We start from the raw sequence: 22,957 nt of genomic DNA on the forward strand, positions 1-22,957 counted from the left end.
TCGCTGGTTGTTGTTTTTTGTGTGTTAGAAATGGGCTTTGGCACAGCACTATATTTATGTTTGACGAAATGTAGGATATTATTGGATTAGTAGAACAGAATTTTGATGAAAATAGTCGTATTAGAAAATTCTTAGCTCAAATATTGAAAAAAAAAACCCGATTTAATCCCACCTGGGGTGAGAAAGAGCCTTTCTTACTAAAGAGTATAACAATGTTAGAACTTCTTTCAATTAATAACATCGACTTTATTTATAACGTCAGCACAAAAGAAAGTCTTATGATGAAAGCAAAGTATTATGATGATATTATGAGTATTATGAATGATATGATTTCCAAAAGAAATAAAAAACGCAATTTTCACCAAAAGAATATTTGTAATCGTACAATATGTTTGTACGTTTCTCGGGTGAGTTTTCAAAATGCCGTAAGAGCCACCGTGACCTCTGACACTAATTTTCGTTTTTCTCGAAAATGAAACAATATTTCATTTATTTTAAGTATGGGGCACTTGAAGGACGTGTAGATGAACAATCTCAAGCATTGTTGATATTGGTTTTTCGTAAGTAGGTCGAATACCGATGCAAAAAGGACTTTGTTTACCAATGGCTCTTACGGCTTTTTGAAAACTAATTCGAGTTTTGTAATCAAACAAGCGTTTATGACAAACGCGATCATAGCAAGCTTCCCAACAACGCACACCGCGGTTTTGGTTTTCTAGTTTCTAGTGTGTTGGTGTTTTGGTTCATCGTACCAGCGCACCAAGACAAGCAAAACCAAGGTACAAGTGAACCGCGTGTGCCGCACGGTGCATGGAAGCTAGCCATTCAGCTTCTACGAAAGTGACAGAGTCAGAGATAGCTATTTTTAAAAACCGCACCACTACACACTCAATCGCGAGAACCATAGGAAGAAAGCCATTGGAGTCGCCAGCATTGAACACTTTGAAAACGATATAAACGATGAAAAGCTTAGAAAGCTCCTATTGGAATCCATTGAACCCTGTTAAATACACTTACGAAATCACGAAAAAATGAAGTCTACATTTAGGCGATTTTAGGAGCGCACGGGAAACAAAATGATTGTAGCCGGATGAATGTCCTATGTCACAAAGGTTTTTGCATAAACATTGGACAGTTATGCAAAAACGGACAGGGCAAAAGAAACCGAAAAGCTACGATATCTTAAATACTGAAGGAAACATCGGTAGACAAGCTACTACAAAATGAGTATAAGTCGAGCCAGCATTCTCGCGCCAGTATTCGAAGCTCAACTTGACAACTTGTCGACTTGGCGACGAAGCGTCGAAAATCGATGTAGTGTGATTTTTTGAGGATTTTTCCGATTAAAATTCATGCTGAATCGACATATTTACGAAGATGGAAATTACGTCCTGCCTTAAAGTAAAACCTATACCTTTCTTTAGTAAGAAAGGCAAAAAGTAAATCGTTCTAAAAATTGATCGGGATTGCCGATCGATGTCGAATTTGTTTCAGATGCTCACTCATGGTCTGTACTATGAATGTAGCAAGAAATTTCGAATAAAATCAGAAATGAAAAATGTTGGCGAAGGTCACCAGGTGGGCTTTTACCTTTTTTTTGGGATTTTTTTTCTTATGGAAGGTCAATCAAACGGCTCTAACTCCAGAACCATATTATGAATCTGGATAAAAATTTGGGAGGTTGTAGGGCTCGAAAAATGCAATTTTTGAGATGAATAAAAGATATGAAAATGAAAACATTTGACCATATTTTCATTTGAAAACTGTGTATTTTGTTGAAAAGTCTGGCCGCATCCGAAAACAGATGGATATTTCGAAATTTGCGCGGCAACTCGCCCAGGTTCAGCACACTAGCTTTCATCTGCATTTAGAAGAATCGAAATCGGATATATGGGAGCTGAGAACGGCGCGACACAAAATTTTGCAAAATTTTACCACATACGAACATCACTCGACCTCCACGGAATTTATTTTCTCAAAATTCGAGGGTTGGAGATAACGAGTTCTGTCAAGGTGAATCGATAAAGCGTCGAAAATCGATGCAGTGTGATTTTTTCACGATTTTTCCGATTATATCATATTTACGAAGATGGAAATGACGTCCTGCCTTAAAGTAAAACCTATACCTTTCTTTAGTAAGAAAGGCAAAAAAATGATTTGGAGCATGATTTGGAAGATGGGAAGTGTCGATGCTCCACTTTTTTAGGAGGACAAGCGAAAATCTCTATGGTGTTCCCAAGTAATCTTCGTTTGACGTTGAACGGTTTTTGTAAAGGTAAAAAGTCTAGGATACGCTTTACCTCATTACATATAGAAAATCCATCTGCATATTTCATAAGCTTGGCTAACATAAATGTTGTGGATTCTACATTCGACTAATATTCTAGTCGAACGAAAAATTGTTCCATAGATTTTTAGAGAGTCCATCATTGTTTTTACTGTGAGTTGGAAGATTTAATGGAATAATATTGTTATGTCGCTTGGATGACACCCATCACCCAATCCTATAGATAACTTGTAATAGCTTATATTTGTATCAGAAATTCATGAAACAACTATTCAAATAACATTTACTAATATTTTGCTTAAAATTGCCCCACTTGCATAATAAACCACTGCAGTTGAATTATATATGAAAGAATATAGTGGTAGCTCATTTTTATAGGCGTAATAGAAACAAGAGCGTCTATGCGAAGTGCTCAAATTTCCGGTGCATGTTTGGGTGGAAGATGTAATTCCTTCTTTACGCCGGTATTTGTAGCAATAAGCTTCGTACAACAACTTATGCACGTGGCTTTATGGATAAATTTTGTTGAAATCCGGATGAACTTTACTAAATATTTAATAAATGGGTAATTCTCTACCAACTCACACGAAATCGGGAAAAGTTGCCCCGACCCCTCTTCGATTTGCGTGAAACTTTGTCCTAAGGGGTAACTTTTGTCCCTGATCACGAATCCGAGGTCCGTTTTTGATATCTCGTGACGGAGGGCGGTACGACCCTTCCATTTTGAACATGCGAAAAAGAGGTGTTTTTCAATAATTTGCAGCCTGAAACGGTGATGAGATAGAAATTTGGTGTCAAAGGTACTTTTATGTAAAATTAGACGCCCGATTTGATGGCGTACTCAGAATTCCGAAAAAACGTATTTTTCATCGAAAAAAACACTAAAAAAGTTTTAAAAATTCTCCCATTTTTCGTTACTCGACTGTAAAAAATTTTGGAACATGTCATTTTATGGTAAATTTTCAAAAACAAATTTTAGAACAAAATTTTTCATTTTAAAATTTCGTGTTTTTTCTAACTTTGCAGGGTTATTTTTTAGAGTGTAACAATGTTCTACAAAGTTGTAGAGCAGACAATTACAAAAAATTTGATATATAAACATAAGAGGTTTGCTCATAAACATCACGAGTTATCGCGATTTTACGAAAAAAAAGTTTGGAAAAAATTACTTTTTGCGTCTCTCTTTGTTTCGTCGTCCGTGTCTGTCGCGGGTGACCAAGAACGGCCATGATCGATGACGACCAACTTTTTCAAAACTTTTTTTCGTAAAATCGCGATAACTCGTGATGTTTATAAGCAAACCCCTTATGTCTATATATCAAAATTTGTGTAATTGTCTGCTCTACAATTTTGTAGAACATTGTTACACTCTTAAAAATAACCCTGCAAAGTTAGAAAAAACACGAAATTTTAAAATGAAAAATTTTGTTCTAAATGAAAAAATGACCCTTCTGGGACAATGTAGATTCGAAAAGAACATTAAATTTACCATAAAATGACATGTTCCAAAAATTTTTACAGTCGAGTAACGGAAAATGGGAGAATTTTTAAAACTTTTTTAGTGTTTTTTTCGATGAAAAATACGTTTTTTCGGAATTCTGAGTACGCCATCAAATCGGGCGTCTAATTTTACACAAAAGTCCCTTTGACACCAAATTTCTATCTCATCACCGTTTCAGGCTGCAAATTATTGAAAAACACCTCTTTTTTCGCGTGTTCAAAAATGGAAGGGGTCGTACCGCCCCTCCGTCACGAGATATCAAAAAACGGACCTCGGATTCGTGATCAGGGACAAAAGTTACCCCTTAGAACAAAGTTTCACGCAAATCGAAGAGGGGTCGGGGCAACTGCTGTGTGAGTTGGCGGAGAATTACCCAAATTGTTGATGAAATTTACTCATATCTGACATCTGTCACAACGTAAGTTCGGTCCTAACAAAATCCAAATGATTTCAAATTAGGATCGAGTTTGTACCACCTCAGTACCGCAATCAGAACGTCTGTCAAATATGTATCCTTCCAAAGTCTACATTCGCTTCCCCTTGCGTGCAAATGCACTCTTTGAGGCACGCTCCAAAAGTTTATTACAACCCAACTGCAGCGGTGCTTTGACGTCAACATCCTACACACAGACCCGCCACCGCTGCCCGTGTCAAGCGGATTCTCCTTCAGTGAACTTGAAAATTAGCGGCCATGATTTGATCTTACGACACTTAGCCCCATACAAGCAAGCGCAACGGCGGCGTCTCTCGTTGCAATTGCAGTTTTTTGCCAACCGTTTTTACACTCATCATCAAAAATCATCATCATCACAGCACTATATGACGGTGGTGATGTTGGTGATGATCATTTTCGTCAGCCGTCGTCGCCGCCACCACCATTATCGCCATCGCCTATTAAGGAGCTGTTTGCAATTATAAATGCACAACGTATGCACAATATGCACAAGCTGCAGTATTGAGAGCACCCCGCGATGCACTTCTGTGGTGTGGTGGACTTAGGTCTCCGCGACAGATGCGCGCATATGAATTAAGAAATTAAACCCATCTCAACAACAACTTTTTGAAGTCACTTCGCGATCACCTACTTTAGAATCGCGAGCGCGCGCGCCTTTTGTCATACTGCGCAGAAGCGTGCGATCCGTATTCAGCATGCGCAATCAGCAGTGATTTTTTGTTCTGATATATCTAGGTAGATGACAGTTTGTAAGCTGAACTAGACCTAGATGGGCGGACGGCTCGCGCAACAGCTGGTGTTCTTTGTGTGTGACGGCTGGGGAACGATCAGTACTCAGATCACAATCGCCGATGCGAGGGAAGGTGTCACGTTTTTCCTGATCATATAGACTGTCGAACGCGTACGAGCGTGTATAAAGAACTGCTCGCTTCGACGATGCCTTAAAAACTCTCGAATCAAGATTTTTCAGCAGCGTTCAATAGTTACTACACGTCATGTTGATTAATTTCTACCCTAAACCACATGTAAACCTCCCCCCTTCGATCAACTTGCAAGCATAAATTATATCTGCGAACTACACCAATCTCCAGTCACTGTACAGAAAAATCTGAAAGTTGGCACGCGATACCTTGTTGCTGGTCGGCTGCGCAACCTTTCCAAATGTCCACGGGCGAAAAATTGGCACGTGTTTCAAGGTTCTATGCGCACCATGGCAACAGCCTCAGATTGATCTGCGAGAGCTCAACTCAACTCAACCAGCTTAGATACTTGCACGTGAAATGGCAGGATCTGAACCGGTTCGCGGTGATCCGGAGGCCTCGTGTGAATGCCACGCGACTTATCCATTCTATCGTGTTAAATTTTTCAATCGCAATTAACGTCATTATGACAATCGCGGTGCATTTGGTGACCGCAAGCCGGGGCGAGGTGTGTTCGAACTTTATAGGCTGGTTCAAAGATTGCTTTCGGGGTAACCATGACCAGGTGAAATATTTCATTATTCTATTCTTATATAATTCAGAGCTGCAAACCATTCGAATTGCATCCTGGAGAATGCTTGAGTATTCCAAATTTTCCTTCTTTTATTATTGCCAGGCCAACTGTCTAAAGTTAACCGCAAAAATTATTCGTTGAAATAGATTGAGTTTGAGCATGGCTATTCAAACAGCAATACGTTTCTGAATCCACAAAAGAAACTGAGGAATTCCCCGATAACGTTTCGTTTTGTAAGCAATCTTAAGAAGCACCATATTGAGAATTTTTAAGTGCTCTGGAATGAATAATTTGCAGTACAACATTCGACAGAGACTTGGTGCCCAAACCAAACTGATGAAATCTTACTCTATTGGTGAGTTTGGAGGGTTTTTTAAGCACTTCAAAATGTGCCATAAGTATCCGGGATTAGCTTGAGTTTTTCTCATAGCTTTTGCAAATTACTGTTAGAAATAAATATTTTAAACCCCAGTATATTTTTACATCAGCCTCCAACACCCTATGGTAAAAAGATAGGGAATTTCGTGGACGATAAGCCTACGGTATTAACTTGTTGACCAATCGCAGTGTTGCCCTCCTCACTGAGGAGAGTAAAAAAAAAATCTCTCGAAAAATGAACTTTTAATTTGACCTCTTTGGCCCACCTTCATTGATACATATCGAATCAGAACCAAATTCTGAGCAAATGTCTGTACGTATTTGGGGATGTTGATCAAAAATTTGCACTTGATTTTCATGGCTTTGGCTGAACAAATTTTGTCCGGATGTAGTCTACTCAGTCTACTCGGTTCAGTTTCAGGTCCCATAGCCTGGTATTGAAAATCGTTAAGTTTCATTTAGTTGTGTTAAAGTTATGCTAAAAATACTGTTTACATAACCACAATCGGCCGGGTCTGAACGTCACGAGAGAGCCGTGTAGACGGTTGCTATTTTATTTTCAAAGGTGGTGTCTGTATATCTGTGACAAAAAGTCTGCATTTTTTTAAATCGGACGAATCGGCAATTTTTGGGCTCAATTTGACATATTCGGAATCCTCGGGAAATTTCACACAAGTTTGAGGTGTTGGAGCTGTACATTTCGAAATCTTCGAGTTGGTGTCGGCTAAAAATCAACAATGTTGTATGGAAGTAGTTGTTAGAGTACCGTCAGTGGGGGTGACATTGGGTCTGGGGGTGAGATTGGGTCAAAGTGATTTTTTACGGATTCTACCATTTCTCAGGTTCTTCTCAATGAAACTAAATTATGTTAAAAGGGTTGTGTAGGGGACATCTTAAGATGACTTCGCTGAAAAAATCTCGTTCCTAGAACAAATCCTGTTATTGGCATTTTAAGGTAGTGTTCATCAAAATCCATCATATTTTGGGAAAATGTTTGTAAACTATCTAAGAACAAATCTTCGTTGAAAGATGTTCGATGTTATTTAAATTGTTTTTGTTATTAAGAAATTATGAGAGGTGTATCGTTTTTTGACCCAAGGTCACCCCCACTGACGGTAGTTAGAGTCAGAGTTGGAATCGGATCTTCTTGAAGAGCTGAATTTGGGGTCGCCAAATTTGCAGAAGCTTCAGTCGCCAAATTTTTAGAAGCTGAAGGCTCTCATCTCAGTTTTGTAGAGTTTTCCTCTCGGTCTTCTAATTATGGGTGTAGAAGTCTTATAGAATACGGGATTTAATTTAGGTGTCTTCAGTTCTCTGAAAAGTTTCTCAAAGTAGCATGCGAATCAGTCTAATATTTATTCGCTACAACAAGTTGCTGCGGTACACCTTTCGGTTCCCACCAGCTCACTCCACTCTCTGCGTCCAGTCCAAGTCTGCATAACCTACTTCTAACGGGCGGTGGTGGGGGCTGGTATTTTTCCATTGGTAAATTTCCCTAATTGTCCACAGTTACGCTGCTGCCGGGTTTCCTCCAATTATGTTCGCTTTTGCTCTTTTTTGCAGCACAATTTTCCTTTCTTTCCAAGATCTCGGCCACACAAGGTTCGCTAATGACCAGACGAATCGTTGTCATTAGTGTATTTGGCACCTTATTTGTTCGTTTTTGGCGATGAACTGAGATTTTTTTCGCGTGAAATCTGCGACCTTCGCCATGATGGACCCACGGTCAAAATTGGCCCCGCCGCCGATTTTGGCAAAGACCAGGCCAACCATGGCAGCGAGGAGAGCGACGACGTTCCAAAAGTTTAATTACTTGACTCTCCATAATGTCAGTCGGTCGGGGGGCTGCTGCTTCACTTGATGTGGAACATTTTTGCGCTGCCCAAACTGGTTGGCTCTCTAAGTATCGGCGTGTTTCACCTTCAAATTATCCTCGACGGCGGCTTTGCAGTTTTCTCGACTGGCTAGAGTCTCTCGCTCAGCTGTTGCCATGCAGAAATCGCAACAGCACAAACCGCCCCGATGGCATTGGGTTGAAACTTAATAAGTGTGTAGCTTCAGGTGGAAGAAAAAAAAAACGGTCGTTTTGTTCGGACTTATGCAAGATTTTTCTCTTCCTATGTAGGAAACAGGAAAAAAAAATGAAAACTGAGATTTTCACTCCGCTGCGTATCTTCCTTTGATCTGGAGAGGTGCTCAGCTGTTGTGCGCGCCGGTCACTTCTCCAACGGGTATTCTTTGCAGTCGAGCACACCGGCGCTGAGTTGTTCTATACAGAACGTGTTACGTTATTGCCTGTAGCTATAGCGCACACAGTCTATATAGATAATTACTGGAGGCACGAGGCAGCGTTCTTCCAGCACCTGCATTGTCACAGTAGTGTGCACGAAAGCGGTGCAGCGAACAGTGACCCTTTAGGGGTCGAGTACTGTGTTTAGCTTTGAAGTCGATAACTCATCGAATTGAAGTATATTCTTGCTGGGCTATATTAAAATAAAACTGTTACACCAGCTGTGAATACAAAGAGCAACCAGTGTAACGATCGTCAACCGGAGTACCACGTGGAACCCACTTGTCCTTCAAAGGGTTATCCACAACCCTACACCGAGAACAGTTTCCAGCGCGCGGTGCTCCAACTCCATTCCAACTAATGCGATTGCCTGTGCAATTACAGTCTCAGATCTAGAGCTACAGTACATCGGAGCTTGCTGGATCTCCGAGTTGTGGTGGTCATTGATTTACGACACGAAACACATGTGTGTATTAGCGGTCTAGCGCGGATCCAACACTTTCAGTGCCAGCAAGAAGCTTCGCTGCTTCTATTACCCATATCGACTTGGTAGTGGTCGTCGTGTTGATGGTTTCCGACTGTACGTACGTTCTACTATTTGTTGACGCGTGTTTGTGGGTGTGTGATGCTTGCTTATTTCTCCGTCTGTATGTAGATGTTTGGCTACACGTTTTTCGATTTCGTTTACATTTTGTTTTGCCTTGTGCTGCTGCTGCCGTACTCTTCCTCCCCCTGTCGGAGCTACACAGCAGTCTCGTGGAGGTTCAGATTGTTCATCAGTCAGTCAGTCAGCTAGCGATCGTCGTCGGTGCGGTGGTAGTCACAGTGGAGACTTGGCGGTGTTAACTACTTCGATAAACGTTCGTGCGTTCTAGAGCTCGCCGTTGTCTGCCTCGGGCAAACAGCTGGTCCGTATGTTTTGTTCTAATGCCGTGTGATAGTGACTGTGTTTTTATGGTTCGGGAAGGTGAAGTTTGAGACGAAACGTGACGTTTGAGGGGGGAGAAGTGTGTGCGTGTCTGGGCTTGATAAGTGTTATCTTCAGATGTACCTGCTTGTGCAGTCCGCAGTTGAGATACGAGTCGTGTTGGGCAAGTTACGATGATTGTTTGGATGTTGTACGCACTTTGTTCAGCAGGCCCAGGATGTGTACGGCCATTGTTGTGATTGCCGATGTAGTGGTGTGGAGTGGTGCGGAGTGACCTTTGTCGTTGAATTAATACGATATTAGCGAGTTGTGGAACTTCGTTGCTGTGCCAAGCTGTGGAGCTGGACTGAAAAGGAGCTGCTGACACGTTCAATGCCGTTTGGCAGTTTCGACGACTGCGGCTGGAAAGGTGTTTAAACTCTCGGAAGCGAAAAAGGTCAGACCCTACAGACAACTGTTTGTTGTTGCTTAACATATGCTTGATGGAAATGATCCGGAACTTGGAACTGCGATCTGTGCTAGCTTACGTAACTGTTCTATTTTTAATATATTATGTATACCACATGCGGAGTTATGCTCCCTCACAACAACCTGTGGATATGGTCGACTCTTCGTCGTATTTGTATAGTTCTGTACTCGCACACATCACCCGTAGATTGCCCTTGAAGCTACGACACGGTACACGTCGTTTCAACTCAATCGTTCCCCCCTCCTGCATTAGACTAATTGAATTCAAAGAATAAATGGTAGCCCTTCTACTCTGTCGTTCAGCCGCATCGGATAACCCAGTTTGCTCGAACTGCCCGGCTACTGAACTGAACGTAGATGGAAATTTAGTAACCACATCCATCACCCATCCCCCCAAAAAAACCAGTTACTGCTAACGTTACAGTCCACGTTCATGCGGTCCTCCTGGCCTGGACATTGCGCATGAAACAACAACGGATTGGCTGTAAAACACGTTTTCCACGTTTCTTGCTGCTGGTTGAATTTTCAAAAAAAAAAAAACTCAACCAGACTTGACTTGAAGCAGCAGAAAGAAGGAAATCAAACCCAAACACGACCAACTGAACCGGCAAGGCAAGATCAGCAGTGTCTCGAGTCGACTTTTCAGTGCGGCGACGTTGACCAACACTTACTTTTTTTTCGAGGTCAGTTTTGTGTCCGGCCAACAACTCCACGTCGTCATCAGGTGTTCAGAACCTCTAACGTCAACCCATTTCTAGCGCCTTTTGAGGATCGCGTTTCGAGAACGGCTTGCTGCGCACCCGACAATTTATGATGTATGCTTCTGCGCCAGGAAGAGAGTTAATCGAAAGCCAATCTTTATTTATTTATAAGCAAATATCGTCGCAAGACGACGATGACGACGCGATCAGCACGGCGTAAATCCGTAAAGGTTGCTCGCTTGTATACCTATGCGCACACAAACTTTATATATCCACTTTTCATTTTTCGAGGTTAGCTCGGCATTGATCCGAACCGTACTCACATAAAAACATCGCCCAATCGCCAAAAATATGTTTTTTGCCGTTGGTGCGCGATTTCGGTTTATGTGGCGATCGCGCAACGCGTTGAGAGTGAGCGTTTTTTTTTACTCAGAAGTGAGTACACTACGTATTAGGGTGTTACAAATTTGACAGGAATGTTGCATTCAGGGTTTAAAGTTTACATAAAAAATTAAACAAAAGTGTAACTTTTATAAATAAGCCAGTTTATTTTTTTTAATTTCAGAATCTGAAACGGTTAAATATATATTTAATTCGCTTAGTAGTTTTTAAAATATTGCCTAACAAAAAAACACGAGAGATCGCGATCGCAAGCCAATTATATTTTGAGTGAGGTGGAAGAAATCGTCTAATATCATAAACTTTTGACCTGTAATTTATTTTGCGTTTAAATTGGTTTTCGAGTTTAAATGGCATAAAAAGCCTTAACATAAAGAAGTTTTAACTTTCGTAGAAGTTTTTTGATTTTTTTGAATTCCACTTTAAAAAAAGTCACTGAAATCGATCATAAAAAATAAAATTTTGGAACACCCTACCACCCTATGTATTCAGGATGGAGGACCAGTGCTGCCATTATTTAAGAGAATGATGACCGCGGATAATTCTTGCTTCGTGAACAAAATGTGAGGTTGCGTATGTTTGATCTTCCTACCCTTGAAAAGTGTTAAGCACCTCCGGGTATTATAGCAGTAAGAAATATTTTTACAATAATTAGGGTAAAGTGGATATACGATGACCAATAGATGTTGAACTCCAGGATTTTTTTGTCGATATTGTCTTTTTTAAAGTGAATTGGTAGTAGTATTTATATAAAATAAAAAAGATTGGTATAAATAACCACGATTTCATAAAAATATAAAAAAATATTAAAATATGTTTTTAAGAAAGGGGGAGGAGCTAAAATTTTTAATAAAATTAATAAAAAAAAATCATACTCAATTTTCAACATTTTTAAACAAAAGTTATTCTTGTTACAAATTTGCTAAATATCTATGAATTTATAAAAAATACCACATAACTTTGAGTTAAAAGGGTATCAAAACTAATGATTTTGGATACCGAACATGAAAAAAAGCAATTTGACGAAAATTTCCACATCCCGCAATCGCCAAGAGCACTCAAATGTGTTGCAATGGGGGAACATTTATGGAACGAGTTTGTACAATACAATTTTCAAAATTGCCACAGAATTGGTCCCGATTCAGATTCTTCTTGAACGGAAGTTTTATTTTCCAACCATGTTCTTAGTCATAATGGTCATGTCTGTCACATAACCAGCTGCATCTTTCATGTGCAGGATAAAGTAGAGTACGATCAGTACCCCCCCCCCCCCCACGCGTGGACAATTGGTAATACAAAAAAAAACTTTTTTGTATGGAGCATAAATCAAGTAGGCCCGGTACCCCCGTTGAGAATCGCTGCGTTAGTTGAAAAGTTTGGTTGCAACGCTTGCTTAAGGCGTCAAATTTTCCCTTATCCCCTTAAAAATGTTGAGCATCAAAACCGTCTTCCAAATCCCTTTTTTAATTTCAGGTGTAATTGGTTTTTACTTGTACTTGTATATGCTGACAATGCTTTCAAACTGTTCCTTTCTTTAAAAAATATTATCAAAAGTATGGCAATACATGATTGTCTCGTATTTTCGATTAGATTCGATTTTCCCTCAGTCGCGTGTGTCCAAAATTTCCCAAAACCCCCAAAATCTTTCACGCTCTCGGCACGAGCAACATTCGTTCCACACACACACACACATAGCAAACATAACAGAGTGTGAAGCAACAACAAAATCGACCCCAACCCTTTCATCGCCCATTTTCGTACCCCAATGCTCGAGTCACGAGTAACCTCAATAGAAATTGAAAGTATGCTGTTCGCGTTTCACGCTTGCAAACACACACACATCAAAATCAGATTCGCGTACTGGCCTCTGGGAGGAGGTGTGTGCAGACAACATTTCACGGCACGGTGTGTAACGGAGCCATTGTTGATAGGGGAGGGTACCCTCTTTTAGATATGTTTGATGAATTTCGACCAGAAATATAGGGTAGTTTGAGAAATAAATTCATGTTGAATGACTTGTTTGGCAACAAAAAATCGAAAAAAAAAACTCTCCATGAACCACCCTAGTTACCTTCACATGCCCAGTACCAGGAAGCCTGGGGCTGCTCCGTCTAACGACGACTCGGTGCGATCGTGATTACGTCGAACAAAAAGAAGTAATAATAATGACAGCGAATAGGTTGGTATCGCGAGAATCGCATTCACCTTGCAGACGCGCAACGTTCCACAGAAATTGCAAAGTATGGAAACACCCTAATAGCAAGACATCCGGTAGGTGACAAAATACATAAAAAAGTTACAAAAAACTTAAAAGTAGATTTTTGCCAATTTTCATGCTACTTTAATTTGTTTGCGAAACGTGTATAAGAAACGTAAAACCAGACAAAATTGATGACCAAAAAAACGTTGACTTGACCAGCCAGCTGTATGTCCGTCTAGGGTCTAGTTTTTTGTGTTGTGCTTCGCACAGTCGACCCCCAAATCTTTCAAATGTGGCTCAGCTGATGATTTGCCTTAGTATACACGGCTGTGAACGTGTGCAATGCAGGTCATGCTATTTTATCGAGAGAAAACTTTATACAAATTATATGAATTTTGCTTTTGAGAGATCGTCAAGGTTACCTCTTGTACAGAGTAGGATCTTGACCCTAACCATTACCGGCGCCTACCTTGTCTGAGTGTAGATCTCGATTCGAGAAGGTATCAACGCACACAGTCGTGCGTATTCCTGTCAATAATGACGCAATCTATCGAACGCCTTAGGCATGATGATTCAAGTTGACATCACCTGACGATGATTTTACAACCTACAAATTTACTGCTAATTAAACATCTCGATGTCTACGTCTAATTTAAAACAAATCATCAGGCAGACATCAACCTTCTATTCCATCAGACAGACGATTTCATCGTCGTCGTCGAGTGCTTCTTCGTCGATAAAACACTTCAAAGATATGGCACCAATCAGCAGCATGCAAAACCAGCGTGCCCCTGAGTAGCATACGCCGCGCACACGTTGCAGCTTCAGAGAATGAAGACTCTGTCATCATCAGTGTGAGACGCCTTGCGACAACAAGCTGGCGCGGTGTTTGAAGCCAATTCAGTGGAGGGATTTAAGGTAATGCGTGATTATTGGGTGGGTCTCGTGGCGCAGGGGTAGCGGCTTCGGCTGCCGATCCCGATGATGCTATGAGACGCGGGTTCGATTCCCGCCTTATCCACTGAGCTTCTATCGGATGGTGAAGTAAAACGTCGGTCCCGGTTTCTCCTGTCTCGTCAGAGGCGCTGGAGCAGAAATCCCACGTTAGAGGAAGGCCATGCCCCGGGGGGCGTAGTGCCAATAGTTTCGTTTTCGTGATTATTTTGATCTTTTTTGCGCCATTTAACTACGGTAGATCAAATTCTGAACCATTTCACCACGAATTCGTGCCGCCCAGCGTAAATCTGTACCAAAAGTGCAAAAAACTCGACCCAAAACGACAACAAACGAGCGTTCGCAGAACGTGCTGAAAATAGCACCGCAAACAATGTCACTCAAGTGTGGTGGCGGGTTTCCTCCGATAATACGCGAGGGTATTGCGGAGGGAGAGAGAGAGCTGCTGAAATCTGGCAGACAGATTGGAGACACGTTTTTCACTGACGAATGATCGATGCCAGTGCTCTGACGGTTGGGCGGACTTGGTTTCACGGTTCTGCGGTCTGATTCTTGCAGTTTGACAAAGGTTCTTTGTGATTTGAACTCAAGAATACTTCAAATCGAAAGAAATAACGATCAGTTTGAGGATGTATAAGCTTAAAAAGCAACAAATTAATTTGGGGTTCCAATTTGGGACACCCTACCCTAGCAAAGTTGTGTTCACGGATTGTCGTCGTCACACGATGTGTTTAGCATCTACCCAATGCCGTACACTACTCAGGACGGGGCAGGTTTAGTTGCACCACCACGACAACGAGGCGGTGCATGCCAAAAAACGTAGAAGTCTGTAGAAGTGTGTACGATGTTGATCATGAACTGATTTCAAACACGCAAAATGGTGTCAAGCGTCAATAAAGGATTGTGTGATGTAGTGTATACGTGAGAATCCCAAAGACTCACAGACTGTGCATATTGTAGATGAATTGGTCCATGTTAACTATTTTTTCCTAAATGATCAATAATAATAGTTCGTTGGGTCTACTCCGACATTCAACAGATACTGGTACAAACTACAACACTTGTGACTTGGTGCAATGATCTGGATAGAAGCTCCATGATTCGCTATAGATCGATGTATATATGTATATAATATTTGGTAAGGAACGAGCTCAAAAACAAAACATCTTGGTAATACCAAGTTATACCAATGAATCTTCCATATGGAAAGATTCAGAGAGTTTCATGAAGTAATGCTCCTCAGCGTTCTAAAGTACTTTACATAACTCCCCATCCCGACACCAACCGGTCAATGGCCTCGAACGCATCCTAACCGTTCTGTTTCGCCACCCAGAACCCTGTGGGCGACGACAGGTTGAACTAGTTCCGCGGCGAACTCCTTTTCCAACCGTTTCGTTGTCATGACGCGCTGACAGGAAGGCAACACAAAAAAACTGACTTATAATGTATTATAGCTGTAGATGCCCCCTCTCTCACTGCTGTCTGTCTTTGGGTACAGAAGAAAGTTGGCGGCGGCGAGCTCAACAAAAACAGAACAACGCAAACCAGACCGGTTCGCAACGCGTCTGGACGACCCGTATTCAGTCGACCCAGCTGAATACCGCCCTGCACGAGCCAAAGACCTATTAATTATTTATTCTTTTTAATCGTTTTCATTTTTCCTATTACGCAGCAGCAGCATAGTGGGGGTACTGTTTATCACCCCCTCTGTTGACGGGGACGGTTGGTTGGGGCAGTCAAGTACGGTACAGCTGTGCTGCGCGGGAATCATGTCCGGAAAGCTTGATTCCACTTGAGGTGGATGCTCTTACAATGTGCAATCACGGAGTGAAATGGCAAGTGGTTAATAATAGCCCTAGTCGCGCGGTATCAGCGCCGAAGTGCAAAGTTCCAATGGTATTACCTGCAGTAGTAACCTGCTGCATCTGCACGGAGAAAAAACAGTCTCCAAGATCGTGAACAAGCGTTCATGAATTTTGAAACCACGAACAAAGTGTTCAAATTGCTTGATAAGTTTTTACCGAATTTGAACACTGTTTTTGGTTTCAATTTTCACGATTTTGGGAACTGATTTTTCTCCGTGTAGACGTTTGGTTGAGCTGTATTCCACTAGGTTCTTGTTCAGAAGAACATTTTAAAGTAACAAAGCTTCCAAGATTCGGGAAATGACCACGCAAGTATGGATTTGTGCCACTTGTCTTCGCGCACGTCACTCCCATCAACGCGATTTCTTTTCCGACTTCTAGGGCCTTGACGCTTTCTAAAAGATGGATTGAGTCATATGTGTCGCCGCGCCGCAATTGCGCTTCCTTCTCTGTGTGGCCACTTTTGCAACGCAAACACAATCGCTCATTAATACATTTCTTTTTCTCGGTCGGCCAAGACAAGAACATAAAGATTAAAAGTTTCCTTTCTTTCCTCTTTCTCTCTCTCTTGTTGCAGGTAAGGCCCACCGCCGGTACTAATTACGCCAAGTCGCCGAGTTGTTTGTTATTCTGCGCAACACAATGGTATCATCTTCGTTTCCTTCTTGGGGGGGGTCGTCGCAAGTCTAGTGATTGGTGACTATCTACAGCGTATTGTGGCCGACAGGTAGAAGATGATAGCCTGAGGTGTCTCAACTCCGGGAGATCAGAGAAAGTGAGTCCATCACAACTGGTTTGATGCAGTGCAAGATAACGCTGTGGTCTTATTGGCAATCACTGCTCCAGCTATGTAATTATCATAAGTGCAGGCACCAGACTTCAGCGGTTTCAACGGGGGGCAGGCAGATAAGATTATGACATTTTGATTACATTTTGCTCGAGTAAGCGAACGCTCGAGCGGATTCGATTGCCTCACGGTTATATATTGGTAGAACCAGAATTTCGAGCTCAACTATTTTGAGCGTGTTCTTTTTTTGGACCTTCGGGCATCGCCACAACATCGACAACAACAACAAGATGTACACGGCCACGTGTTGGTAAAAATAGTTGCGCACCAGCCGAGTGTGGTGGAGTGTGGAACTTCCATCTCTGCTGGGACTTTGACGTCGTGCTGATCAGTCGGTCAGCGCATGACTGAACAATCCACCGATTCCCACACAATGGAAAGCTTCTTATCACCATCCACGCTAATGAGACTTTGACATCTTGACCTGACATGGACAACGCAACTTCACTACGTGCCAGCAGACACACGATCGCGACCGCGATCCTCCCTTTTAGTGCCAAACGAATCGAAATTACGTCGTTCGCGTAGCGTAAAAAGGGTATCGCGGATCTGCCACGTAGCCGGATCAAACCAGTTGGACTATGACCAACGGTACTGTGCAGCGTGATCGCAAGCCCGTCTTATCAGTGACATTTGCACGAGAGCAAGTCAAAACACAAACCCTTTCCGATAGTGAATTCTCTTACAAATACTCACGGATCCAATCATGCACCGATCTACGGCTCTCAGCATACGTTAATGATGAGCCATCATAATGGATGCTCCCCTCTCTGTAAACATGCCCAATCAAACTCCATTAGCACGGAGAGAACCTCCGTGAAAGGTTATCACGAAGACCAACGGGCAGCCAGCAGCGACGGGTCCACAATCAGAACGGCACTCTCACGCGAAGCGTTCAAGTGACTGGAAGTTGAAAGTGCATTACGTTCAATTGTGGTCGGTAATTGCTCCACGTGGTAGTGTGACATAGTCAGTATAGAAGTTATGTGGATCAGACACAATCCAGCAGTGCCAGAGCCCGAGGTCGAGGAGGAAGAGGATCAGGAGTTCGGCAGTGGCGATGAAGATGGGGTAAAGTGAACCGATCTTTTTTCAAGATTCTGTGTGGAGAACACAGCAAAGTGCCCTTTTCCTTGCTTTGTGGTGTTTCGGACACTAATTGAGAAGATCCTGGGCGAAAGGAAAGAACCAATTTTTATGTTGCGTTATTTATACATGAGTACATTGAGAAGGCACCAAACCCGAAGCACATGGACCATGGACGGGAATAACAAATGGACATGCAGACAGGGAATGATTTGATAGTGGGATCACGACGAACATGGAGGATGAACAAGTTGGATATTTTGGTGTGTGTATTTGTGCTAGTGATATCTTGCGTGCAGACGCATACATAACGGGACGAGAGAGATTAACAAATATGAGTTATGTTTCTCCGAATCGAGATTATTATATGGAGACCATGGGGATTTTCCATTATTTGAATTGCCTATACTCATATAAATTCAATTTTCTTCGTACAAAAATGGTTATGTAAGTTAATGAGTTAGTTTTGCGTCCCAATTAAATGCCAGTGAAACGAAGTATCAAAGCAAAGCACAATGAACCTCGGCAATTTTCTTAAATTTCGTAAAATAAAAAAATAAAAACATAAATATAGATTTTTTCTGTGCTCTGATTTGATAAGGGCAACTTTTTGAAAGTTATTGTCCTTTTCAAACTTCATTTCCCAAATCGACGTTGTCGGGCTATCTTGTCGCACGTCGCTTTATGACGTTCCGTGAAAAACGCGTTTCAATGTTAGACCTTGAATAAACAAAAACTAGAGTACGCAATTTTTTGTTTGGCTGACCATTCTGTGCATTGTCCCGAAAATTGCTTAAATTTGATTGCCAGAGTCCCGAGTTATTCGCAATTCGCAATTCGCAATTTTCAGTGTAAGAACGGGCCTTGACCGATCTTATGCACCAGGTTCCCGACGAACACGCACTGCCCTTACACCTACATCTCACCCTTGCTCTGAGTCAGTACGAGCAGCACGCTAGAACACGCTTTGAGTGTTCGTGCCAGGCATGCACACCTTCTTTTCCGGTTACGCATTTTAACTCGGCCGGGGGTGGTACATTACGTAGGGTTTGATGTAAGTATAAGCGCCTAACCATTTAAAGTGTGCCTATCAACTTTCATTAAAGCAAAAACTGTTTTATTTTTAGTTCTAATTCAAAAACTAATTGTTATTTACTGTGTTTTGTTTTCTCCTGAAATCTTTCCTAGTGTTGAGTCGTGTTTATATGTTGCTATTTCTTTTGTCGCGGTGTTTTGTTACAATTTTTGGTCCTAAGCATTTTAAAAAAGTTTTTCAAAAGTACAATAGTAATATTTGTGTTAATTCTTTGATCATTCAAAAAATTGAGTAAGGGCTCGAACCTCATTTGTTTGAAGAAAAGGGTGAAGATTGAAAACAATGGACAGTGAAAGAAATATACTATTTGAAGAATCAATAGTAAAAGAAAGATAGTAATTTATGAAGTAGATAAAGAAATTAACAATAGGTAATAAATAGAGGTAACAAACAAGCTTAGATTGTATTTAGGGCAATTTACAGGGAAGATGAGAAATTATTCAAATAGATAAATAAAGAAAAGGCACATGATAAACAAAATTGACATCGCTGCCAAATTAAGGGAAAGCAGAAAGTTTGTTACAGCAGCATCAATTGGTAAAATAGAGTGGAAAAGCGTTGAGAAATAAGAGAATCAAATGAGTAAACTCGAAATCAAATGGAGGATAGTAAACAGAAGTTTTTTTTTAAGAAAATCAGTGAAACAAAATAATTAGAAGATAGCTGTTAGCTGAAATGGAAAGAAGAGAAACCCCGTTCTGCGATGCTCAGGTACATCCACAGCAGTTGACTCAACATACTGCGAATCAAAACAATACCGTCTACAATCATAAATTACTTCCCTTTTCCACATTGTCGCGCCCCTTTCTTTTAGCCGTCTCGACTTTGACCCACGGTGGTCAAAGGTTTACGATCCGTTTCCACAGGCCACCAGCTAGGTCATCATGAAAACCAAGCCAACGTGGAGGTAAGAAAATAGGACACTTGCAAGGAACCAGAGCTATACTGTCTTGATCAAGAATGATCTAACAGGACTACGGACGTAGTCAGTGACGCTCCTTCCAGGATGTTCCTCGCCTGAGCGTCAACTGAAGAGGTATCATCAGCATCATCCGCCCTTGGCCTGCGATTGCCAGAGTCCCGAGTTATAATTACAAATGTTTACGGTAGTCGGGCATGTACGTGTGTCAAACGCGTTCTCACCTGAAATCTCTTTGGCCAGATGTCGCACTTACAGCAATTTTCATGGTGAGTTATAATAATAAGATTTTTTCGGGATTTTTTGAATATTTCAGTATTGAAATCGAATTTGTCGTTCTGTTCTTAACTCAATTTGGCTCACAATGCACGTGCGAGCATTTAATTCCAGCGTGCCTCTAATGTTGCCATATCAGTACTTTAGCATTCAATTACTGCCCATTGAAAGCGTTTTCAACTGAAATCGAGTGATAAATAGCTCAATAAGAAGTGAGCAAGCAAGTTTTTATCAAAAGTTTTGCAAAATTAGTTGTTTAAATATTGAAAATGAGCAAATTGGACGGTATTAGGAGCGAGTGCTTAACCTGCCAAACATACGAGAATTTCCAATACCTTTAAAAATTTATAAAAATTTAAACAATGACTTAGTCCGTCAAACAAACTTTTAAAATTTGTAAGCGAATCATCCTCTCAAGCACCCTTAACGCAGAGATAATTCTAAGTCAACACGGAAGCTCCCTCCATATCCCCACTCAACTTGAGATTTACGTTCTCGAAACTAATGTCTTCAATAGTGCTCCTCCCCTACCACACAAACTATCAGCTGATCAAGCAACGTTGCGCGCAAACACCGACCGTTACGAGAACTCGTGCCACGTGTGATCGAGTAGGCTACGCGCAACACCACCGCCAACAACAACAACAACGACGACCGAACTCAAGGAAAACATGATCATATTTCACCTCGCCTCGGCTAGGGTTGTTCTAAATACAGTGCGACTCCGCTGATTTGACTAGGTTCAGTTGGTTGCAAGTCTAAACTAAAAAGTGTTTCGTTCGTTAGGGTGGCCACTGTAAACCATTCCATATTCACGTTTAGGGTCCTCTTACGTACACATAGACCATCATCATGCATGAAAATATGAAAACGTGGTCGTAAATGGAAGAAAAAGTAAATTTTGAGTTGTTTTGCCTTTTTTCTTCTTGTTTTCGATTCCTTGCCTACCTCAACGAATGATAAAGACTAGAAGGCTGCAGGCTATCAACACGAACAGAAGGCAGCAAGACACACTCGCGCATATTTACCTCTAGCCTTCACTGCGCTACCCTGCTGCCAGCGGGAATCAGATGTTTTCCACACTCTGCGCTGGTATTGGGGCGGGTGCCTTATGTATTAATATCGTTATGGTTCGGGAGGACTGTAACGGCTGAGTGGGGGTAGTTTACATCGAGTTTATATACTGATGATGGCGATGATTTGGGAGGTTTCATTATGTTAGTAAATTTTTGTTGAGAACTGCGTTCAAATATTGTGTTTTCGTCAGCTACTCAAAATATTGACGTATCGATACTTCTCAAGCTGGATTGGTCCCTGGAAGTCGAACCTCGTGACTTCGTTTTGACTTCTATGGTTTTATATACTCCCAGCGCAGTACATGTAAAGAAAGCTAGCTCAACATAGCTAGGAGACATATGTTTTCGCCGAGGTTCTTTGTTCAGCACGTTGACGGCTGCACACGTGATTTCCCTGTGCTCGCCTTTGTAGCTTCTGGATGGCAGCTCGAGCTCTCTTTTCCACCTCTTGGTACGTGTCAGCAACTGCACATTTCGCTGGGGCTGTTGCTAATTGCCTCTGTTTCACCCTTCCCAGTGATGGACTCTGTTATTACACCGTTGTCGCGTTCTTCCTCTTGAGGCTCAGATGTCTTCTTTGTCTATTGCGGTTGGGGCTGCTGCGGAAGAACCCCACATTCTAGACTCCTGTCCACACTACTGACCGAGTAACCGATGGACAAAGCTAGGCAAGGACGGCCAAGTCCGTTGTTTTATGGGCGCAGTTCACCTGATATTGTTGTAAGACAAAGCAGCGAGAGTTGGTATATGTTACGTCACGCACCACGACCTCTCAGTGTATGGAGAGGGACCGCACAGTCGATTGATCAGGTTTTGGGCTTCCAGCTGAAAGCGAATGGCCTCGCGTGGAACGAAACGGCGACGTTGGACACGGTTGAATGGGACATTTAAGATAATGAGTCGTTTGAGATTGTAGCGGGGGGATTGGTGTCCTTGGGGATGGAAAGTTGTCGCGGTGATTGGCTAACGGTTAGCAGTACAAGGTATTGCTAAATAAGTTTTAATGTCTGCTCATATGTTTGTCAAATTGATTTAGAAAAGCCATTATGCCTTTATAATCATAAAAAAACATATGAGTTTACATGAACAATTGATTGTTCTTTTTGTCATAGAATGCAACCTTTACAAGATATCTGTATTAGCGTTTGTACAGATTATCTCTTAAGATGAAAATTAAATGCACAACTAATAATCTTTATTGAAACATGTCGAGTTTAAAGTAAATTTTGAAAACCCTATTTCGGATAGGACCACCCTCGCTAAACAAACAAATAAAATGGATCTGATTAAGTCGGCCATATTGGAGCACTTATGATTTGATCCAGCTGTTTGGACGTGGAATCCAAATAAGTAGAAAACTTAAAAAGTCCCTTATTTCAAAAATATTAGTTAATTCACAATCCATTGTACAGTACTTTTTTGGTAACTGGGCGCTCGATAACTGGGCCGTAGCCCAGTTAAAAAGCAGACACACGTCAAAATACCAAAACGATCCGAAATGGCAGAGGGTTTGATGGATGCAAAAATCAAAGAAAATTTTTTCAAACTTTTATTTAATTTCAAGTTACTATTTAAGAAATATGAAAAGTTAGTATTGTAAATAAATTTGAGTAGCTTATATTTTTATATACCATCTGGAAAATATTATGCATCGGTGGTCCCCTCGTATTTTTTCGTTCAGCCCAGTTAGCGAGCAACATTCGGTAACTGGGCTACGTTGCCGAATCTTTACTGTATT

The 22,957-nt window shown here is 41.4% G+C and overlaps 1 protein-coding gene across 6 annotated transcripts in view; it reads left to right on the plus strand.

The window, feature by feature from the left end:
• Nucleotides 1-22,957, plus strand: part of LOC6050868 — a 49,620-nt gene that overhangs the window by 15,414 nt on the left and 11,249 nt on the right. The window contains exon 1 of one of the 6 annotated variants that reach the window (XM_038251327.1): nt 9,122-9,768. The exons of 4 other annotated variants lie outside the window; for them this stretch is intronic. Coding sequence is in view for 1 of the 2 variants with exons in the window: in XM_038251325.1 (XP_038107253.1) it covers nt 17,751-17,837 (87 nt within the window). In the remaining variant the exon portion in view is untranslated. Of the gene's footprint in view, nt 1-9,121; nt 9,769-17,735; nt 17,838-22,957 lie in introns of those variants that run through there. One more of the 6 variants, XM_038251325.1, reaches the window with a different exon arrangement.

Source organism: Culex quinquefasciatus, chromosome 2 (assembly GCF_015732765.1).
Source record: "Culex quinquefasciatus strain JHB chromosome 2, VPISU_Cqui_1.0_pri_paternal, whole genome shotgun sequence".
Lineage (NCBI taxonomy): Eukaryota > Metazoa > Arthropoda > Insecta > Diptera > Culicidae > Culex > Culex quinquefasciatus.